Below are 8,555 nucleotides of genomic sequence, written 5' to 3' on the forward strand. Positions count from 1 at the left end.
TTATGAACATTATTTTATAATATCCTATAATATTTAACTTTTAATTTGACAACTATATATAAAGTATATTTTATATGCATTCAATCAATGAAAATGTTTTGACATATATATAATATTTTATAATAGGTATTTTTCTAAATCAAACAAACATATACTACATATAAGATAATATAAGGAATATTGGAATAATGTAAAACTCCAGTTTTCCATAGTTCATATCATTCTACATCATATTTTTTTTTTCCTTTGAAAGGTTTTTTGCTCCAACCGGGATTGTTACATTTCCTTTTATTTATTATTTATATATATATATTTTTTTTAGAATTGTTGATTTATTTATAAAAATAACACTACAATTCAATAACTATAAAATAAAAATTAAAAAACCTTGATTATTAATTGTCACAAAAAAAAATATTCAATTAAATTTGTATAAAACATTATACCGTCAAAGTATGCTATAAAACATTGTGCCAGTCAAAACATGCCAACAAAATAAGGATATATGGGGTACATAAGTACATTTCACGGGTTATAATTAACATAACATTTTAATCTTATATAAAACCCTATAATCATTAAATATTGCTTCTTCTTTTTTAAATAACTTTTGATATCAATATAATATAAAATCCAATGGAAAAGAATATCAAGTATTGTTTCAATTAAAAATATTAAATTTTATTATTTTTAATTATTGTTAAATTAACATTATAATTTATAAATATGCTAAGTAAAAACCGTGCATTGCACGGGACTTAAACTAGTTCTACACTAAAAGTGAGAGTTATGAAATACATTAAAGGTTACAAAATTATTGTTAAATTAACACCGGCTTTATTCCTTTTTGTTTGTTTTATTTGTTTTTTCATAATTTCAACTCATTAGGTAAAACATTAATACTTTTAACAATGCATTATATATTGAGAAAAGTACTACCTCCGTTAACTATAATTTGCAACAAAGTTATATTTTATATCTCACAAATAATACCCTTTTGTTGCAAATAATAGTTAACGGAGGTAGTATAAAAAAAAAGTTAATATTACATATTTTGAAACTATACAACAAGATGAATCTAACAAGATCGTCTTAAATGAAAGCTTATAGATTGTTAATTTATCTCTAATAGGACAAATTAAAATGAACATAAAAAGTTACAAACAATGAAAATTAATGTGCTAATCTTTTTTTTTTTGGTGTTTAGAGAGCCACAAGGGCGGGGGTGAGAATCGATCCCAGAACCTCATTGGATCGGGAGGGAAGCTCTAACCACTTGACCTATCCCTTACTTAAATAGAAAAATATCCCAATACATACAACACATTTCTCATTTTCATCACACATTCCAATTAAAGCCAAAGGGCAAAACTCAATCAATAACTAAGCAATAATGCACTACAAGTTATATAATTGTAGCATAACCAAATTAGAGGCCGAATCAAATCTTCTAGCTAGGAGCATATACATCATCTCTAATAATCTCATCACACAAACACACACCCCGACTAGCGGTACCAAACGGTGGCTCATCGACGGCCAACCACGCATTAACCGGGAAATTAATCTTCCGACAACCCCGACTTGGTGCAATAGAGGTAACTTCAACATAGTCCACGTACCAGCCGGGAGATACGCCGGTGTTATCATGACTTAATGTCATGCTACAAAGGGGGCCTCTTAAGCAATTGCCTTTCACAGCAAATGTATCCAAATTTCCACTTCTAAAGTAGTAATGATATTTGCTCATAATCCCCCAAGATTGAAGGTTTGTGATGTTAAAGCGATTGAAATATTTGTCACGTAATTCAAGGTTCACTTTAGCATACGTTGTTACGGTTTGTGCATTGCCGGTTTGCACGTAGATTACGTAGGTGCATTCATCATAATCCTGAAAGAATTGAACAAATTATGTATTTTAGGTTAGATAAATGTGTAAATTGATAGAGTATAAAAACACATTCACGGGCTTAAACCATCACTTTAAATTTATGGTTGAGATGGTTAACTAAACCAGGCCAACGTGATACAAATGTCATAGGTTTAAATCTCATCCACCACTGGATTGAATTACGGGGGGTTACTAAATGCCACAATAGAATTACTTAGTGCGCGGTATTAAATTACTCATTTACCCTTATAACTTACATGTTTGACATCATTCAATTTTTCTCACCAACCATACTCCTTCCACCACCATCACCCTAAACACCATCACCACCACCACCACCCTAAGGTTGCCGGAATCACCATCACATTAAACACCATCACCACCAGCACCCTAAGGTCGCCGGAATCATCCAATTTTCTCATTATCTATCACACCAAATCAACCACTTATCATACCAAATCAACCGGAAAAAGGAAGAGGCCGACGACAATGAAATCGCGGCGTGGGAAGGGGGTTCATTTGCCGAGAAATGTGGGGAAAACATCGGTAAGTTTTTTTTTTAATTTTCGCACAAAAACCATAGTCGCGTGCTATATGCGACTCCACCACGACATAGTCGCATATAGCATGCGATTACACCGTGGTGGAGTCGCATATAGCGTGCGACTACGCCACGGTACAGTCGCATATAGCGTGCGACTCTACCATGTAGTCGCATGTAACATGCGACTGTATCATGGCATAGTCGCATGCTATATGCGACTATACCACGGTGTAGTCGCATATAACATGCGACCGGATACAACGAAAATTGAAAAAAAAGTTCGACATATACTTGACTCGACGGTTGTCGTCCCCACCAAATGCCTCCGAGACCGTCGTCGACTCATTTTATATGTGGTGGACCATTCAAGGTGGAGTTGTGGTGTATGATGGTCAAGGTGGAGTCGTGGTGGACCGGTCAAGGTGGAGTCGTGGTGGTGGCCCAGTCAAAGGTGAGTGGTGGTATGGGTGGTGGAGCTAAGACAAAGTTAGTAGTTAATAATGGTTGGATTGTTAAGTAATTTTCAAAATTATAAGGGGCATAAAAGTCTTTTAATACTATAGCTTGAGTAATTTCATTGTGGCAAATAGCAATTCACTAATTGAATCATCAACATTAATAATAAGATAATGCATGGTTCGTGCAGGTGGATGCACGATCCACATGATGCATCTCTTCCAAAAAAAAGCGGAAAAAACATTGCATAGAAATATAAAGAACATTTAGTTTAAGTGAAAAGAACATATTATAAAATTGTAAAGAACATCGTATAGAAATGTAAAGAACATTCAGTTAAAGTGCAAAGAACATGTTATAAAATTGTAAAGAACATAATGTCTAGTTAAATAATGTTCTTTATCTTCATGTTCTTTGATTGTCAGAATAATGTACTTTTATTTGTGACATATGTTAATTGTTTATTTTGAATGTTCTTTGAATTTTGTCTTTAGATTATGGTGATTGAATAAAAATAATGTTCATTACATTATATTATCATTAGAGGTGATAAAAAATTCAGGTCAGACTGGGCCTTAACATAATATCTCGTGTCCAAAAAAACTCGAAAAATGTAGTGGGCTTTTCGGGTTTTTATCGGGCCGAAGTTGATCACCTCTAATTATCATGTTTTTAATTAATATTACGGATGTTCTTTAGATGTATATAAAGAACATGAAGTTGGATGTTTTTTTTTTACAAAATAGTCATATGTTCTTTATAAAACAACTATATGTTCATTACAATACATCTATATGTGATGTTCTTTATGAAATAGCTATATGTTCTTTACAAAACAAATGTATGTTCTTTACTGAACAACGGAATGTTCATTCCGCCTTTTTTAAGAGAAAACGGATGCACGGAGCATCGTTTATCCGCCATAGAGAAAATTTCAATAATAAGATTCAAAACAAGTCCGTTCTAGTATTAAAAAATAATAAATAAAGAAACAAGACAAATGAATATATATCGCCCGCTAAGCTATAATAACTGATTAATATAACCGGTTTAAATTTTCCCTCAAAAAAAAAATATATAACCGGTTTAAATTGAGTAGTTTAATTGATTGCCTGTGGTATTGGATGTTTCGACAATCTCTGTAATTAATCTATTTTGCCAAAGACCAATCTACAAACTTTTCAGTCAAACATTCGGACTTTCATCTTAATTGCTACCATTCCATCTTCAAAACATCTAACTGCTACCAAAATATATATTATCTCGTTACATATTATTTGCAACGATTTGACATAAATAAAGAGGAAAAATGCCTAATCGGTATTGCAAATAATATGAAACGGAAATAGTAACACATACACTAAAGTCTCCTACCTAGCGAGTTATTTTCATGACTCTTGAGAGTTATTTTCAGTTAAAGGTCAACTAAACAATACTATACGCCGGAGTATTTGCTAAACTCGTGATCAACTAAATCAATCGAAAAAGAACAAAAACGAGAATGATCATCTAACAACAAACAAAAATTTTGATTCTTACCCATGAATAGACTGGAAAGGAGACACAGGCAAAGATCAACATTGTGCTGAATAATAGAAGCTTGGCTTCCATTTTTTGCGATTTCCTTATTCTTTCTACAATTCTCGTGGAAATTTGGTGGATGAAATAATAATAATACATCAAATTAATTATTGAAACATGGAAGCATATTTATCCTTTCATAAACAAAGAAGGAAAAAAAATGAATAAATTAAATTTAAGCCTTCTAATCGTTAGTTGTTAATTAGATCCCTTATTTTAAACATTAAAAAAGTACGGCAAATGACATTATGGGAAGCACGTACTATGAGTCTATGACAATTCATTACACTCATGCTTTTTTTTTTTTGGTACGGATTTGTTTATTCAAACTTTTCAATGTACTCGTACTTTTTAAATTTTAGAGCTTTTTAGTGCAGCAGGTTATACCGTGTGGCCTGTTGCAATAACGGATTTAGACGCATATAATGGGGTTACTATTCACGCGTATAACGGGGTTACTAGTTTTGTCAGGGTTACTTGTATTTTTCAGGGTTTACTTGTATATGTTTTTTTTCCAGGGGTTACTTGTAAATTTTTTTTCAGGAATTACTTGTATGGATTACTTATTCAGGGGTTACTTGTAATTTCAGAGGTTACTTGTAATTTCAGAGGTTACTTGTAATTTCAGAGGTTACTTGTTTTTTTTTTTCAGGAGTTACTTGTATTTTTTTTCAGGGGTTACTTGTATTTTTTTTCAGGGGTTACTTGTATGGGTTAATTCAAGGGTTACTTGTACGAGTTACTTATTCAAGGATTACTTGTATGAGTTACTTAGCTTATTCAGAGGTTACTTATATGAGTTACTTCAAAGGTTACTTGTATGAATTACTTATTCAATGGTTACTTGTTACTTATTCAAGGGTTGCTTGTAGGCCCCATACCAAACCAGTAACACCCTACAAGTAACCCTTGACCAAAACCGGTAACACCCAGCAAGTAACCCCTGACCAAATCAGTAACACCCTACAATTAACCCTTGACCAAAACCAGTAACGCCCTACGAGTAACCCCTGACCAAACCAGTAACACCCTACAAGTAACCCCTGATCAAAACCAATAACACCCTACAAGTAGCCCATGAGAAAACTAGCCAGTAACACTCTACATGTAACCCCTGACCAAACCAGTAACACCCTACATGTAACCCCCGACCAAACCAATAACACCCTACAAGTAACCCCCGACCAAACCAATAACACCCTACAATTTTTTACGTACAATGTTAGATCTAAGACTCTATGAAGGAAACGAGCTCAAATTTCTTTGGTTCTCATCGATTCACTACTTCAAATGTTGTTGATGATCTTAAGGATAATTAATCACAATTTTTCACAGCAATTTGACACCAAATTTCTACAATTCCGGGCTTTAGTTGCAGCAATTTGGCAAAGAGGAGAGAGAAAATGGGTGGAGTAGAGATATGGTTGTTGGTGATGTGTGGTTTGGCTTGAAGAAGAAGCTAAGAAAAGATGAGAGAGAAAATGGGTGGAGTAGAGATATGGTTGTTGGTGATGTGTGGCTTGGCTTGGAGAAAAAGCTAAGAAAAAAGGAGAGAGAAGAATTGTGGTATTTTTTAAAAAAATAATAAAAATTGTGGTTGGCCACACGGTGTGGTCAGCCACCTACAAAAATTTGTGTTTAAAATTAGCATCATCAAAAGTTAAAGTTGTGGGTCATCCGAAAAATGACTACCATAAGATAAAATACGTACTAAGTTTGATCTTATCCTTTCCACTTAGGGTAAAATTATTGCAAGTCTTGAGCAAAGTCTCAACATGAGTCTTACTCAAGATTCTTGAAATAAACTCATCTAAGACTCATGTGAGTCTTACATGGAGTTTGGAAAATCCAAACCCATGTCAAGACTTTGCAAGGCCAATGAAAATTAGCCACCTCACCAACTACAAGTTTACAGTAATTTTTTAAAAAATAAAAAAAGATATTTTACAAAAAATAAAAATATTTTGAAAAGGATTAAATGAGTTTGGAGTGAGTCTTGAGATAATGTGTAAATTTGGAGAAAGTCTTGTATGAATCTGAATAATATAAAAGTATTTTAAAGTTAGTGGAAAGCTGATGTGGCAGAGTCTGAAGTCTGGGTCCGAGTTTGGGGATAAACTCACCCTTAGCGTGAGAAGAAAAGAAGAGAGAAAGTTGTCAAACATATATATATATTTACTTTTTGGAAGTAAAACCAATGATGTTGGATTGATCATTGATGGTTACAAAAAATTTAGTTTAGGCATACATATGTATTATATCTTCTACTAAAACTAGTAAAGTACATCATTTTGAATAAGAGAGAAATGCATATAACTAACTAAGATCATGATGACAATATCTAAAACAGATTGACCTTCTAGTCAAAATATGAATTTCAAATCAAATCAACAATACATAACATCTGTTGAACCCAAAACTAGCTCATATAAAGGTGAAATAGGGCATAATATAAGATAAGACAACCTAAGTACTTTATATATATATTACAAACACATATGAAGCAAATTTCTAAAATATAAAGATACGCATACAATATGATAAACCATCAAACTCTAAGAATTCAATATATTTGGAAACTCCAAGCCAGTACCAGCCAACTTTTCATCCATGATTTGACTCAATCTTTCAACCATTTCCTCACTTAGAAGGTTAACCCAATCCCCCACCTCACCTTTCCTAAATAAGCCCTTGTTATCAAAGTTTAGAATAGATTTTCCATCTTTGTTAACTTCCAAATTCTTCATATTTTGAAAACTACACAACTTTGTAATCTCCTCGACAACATGATCTCTCTTCTCTTGTGCTGTAAAAGGGACCCTAAAAATTCGGCTAATATCATAACTTGAAGATTCACATCCTCTTTCAAATCTTCATATTTAAAAAACATAACATTTTGAGGTGAATTCAGACTTTCCTTCCAGTAACCCAACATATGATCCCAGTATGGACCATATCCTACTTGACCCATACATTACATATCAAAGGCCTCTTCTAATGAGAAAGGCCCAAGATTATTAGGCCTAATATTAGTCATAAAATGTCAAATTGATACAAAAGTGTCAAAAGGGTTCCTACATATGTAAACAACCTTGCAATTAGAGTTATTAATAATGGTTTTAGGCAAGGAATTGTAAGGTACATGAGATGCAAAGAGCATAGGAGAATCAAGATTTGACAACTTTGGAACTTGATTATTAGCATAAACCTTGTACTCCAAGAAAGGTACAAGGTCATGAGGGTTAGACCTTAACAAGGGGTGGTGTATGGATTGACATCAAAACGACGTCGATTCACGATGGCAAAAACAAGAGCTTTTAACCAAGTAGTACCGGATTTTGGAATAGTAGCAATGATCACATCACTATCATGAGCTTCAAAGTGGGTTTGAGCTGAGATTATGGCCTGGATTCTTTGGGTTGACACCAAAAACGTTGGAAAAGATAGAGATTTGGAGCTCTCAACTTTAGGAAGGGATAAAATTAGCTCCTTGCAATTTTGTGTTATGCCTTGGAACTCTTTTTCTTCTTTAGGGATGTTAAGAGTATCCATTTAAGATAAGTATGTAGTAAACTATAGTAATATTTTGAGATAGAAGTTGGAATGATTTTAAGAAATATATGTATTTTTTGTTTTATATAGTCCATTTATATAGGAGTTAATCTAAAATACGGTCCCTCAACTTTGCCATTAGTAGCACATTTGATCCCTAATCTTTAAAATGAAGCAAAAAGGTCCCTCAACCACCCTTTCCTCACCATTTCTGGTGGAGGAACTTCCTAGTCAGCAAAGTTTAGGGGTGTCAATGCCAACTAAGCCAAAGTTCAAGGACTTCCAGCGATGAGTAAGCAAAAGTTTAGGGACTACACTTGTTTTTTTCAAACAAAAGTATAGGGACTTGTTAGATTACAAGTCATTAATTAAATTAAATATAAACAGAAGCTTACTTATTTATAAACTGAGTTTTTATTAACCAAATATTTTTAAAGTGAGTTGGCAAGAATAAAAATTGCTAATAAAATTTGATAATCATGATGTATTTTATATGTATTTTTTTATCATTCCTTTAGTTCCTACCATTTT

At 33.0% G+C, this 8,555-nt stretch overlaps 1 protein-coding gene and 1 pseudogene across 1 annotated transcript; both read right to left on the reverse strand.

Moving 5' to 3' along the window:
- Positions 1-1,208: 1,208 nt before the first annotated feature.
- On the reverse strand, positions 1,209-4,583 carry LOC110717194 (PLAT domain-containing protein 3-like). Its single transcript, XM_021895842.1, has 2 exons — positions 4,431-4,583; positions 1,209-1,891 (listed from the first exon to the last, which is right to left on the reverse strand). Exons 1-2 carry the CDS (start codon positions 4,569-4,571, stop codon positions 1,451-1,453), a joined length of 582 nt encoding a protein of 193 aa, XP_021751534.1. The 5' UTR covers positions 4,572-4,583; the 3' UTR covers positions 1,209-1,450.
- Positions 4,584-6,964: 2,381 nt separating this feature from the next.
- On the reverse strand, positions 6,965-8,024 carry LOC110717557 (annotated as a pseudogene).
- Positions 8,025-8,555: the final 531 nt, after the last annotated feature.

The sequence above is a fragment of the Chenopodium quinoa genome, unplaced genomic scaffold (assembly GCF_001683475.1).
Source record: "Chenopodium quinoa cultivar QQ74 unplaced genomic scaffold, ASM168347v1, whole genome shotgun sequence".
Classification (NCBI taxonomy): Eukaryota; Viridiplantae; Streptophyta; class Magnoliopsida; order Caryophyllales; family Amaranthaceae; genus Chenopodium; species Chenopodium quinoa.

Bases quoted from the DNA above. Each gene is read 5' to 3' on its own strand.
- LOC110717194 (XM_021895842.1), bottom strand. From the start codon at position 4,571: ATGTATTATTATTATTTCATCCACCAAATTTCCACGAGAATTGTAGAA. The intron at 1,892-4,430 runs GTAAGAATCAAA...CAATTCTTTCAG, and splicing joins CCTTTCCAGTCTATTCATGG to GATTATGATGAATGCACCTA.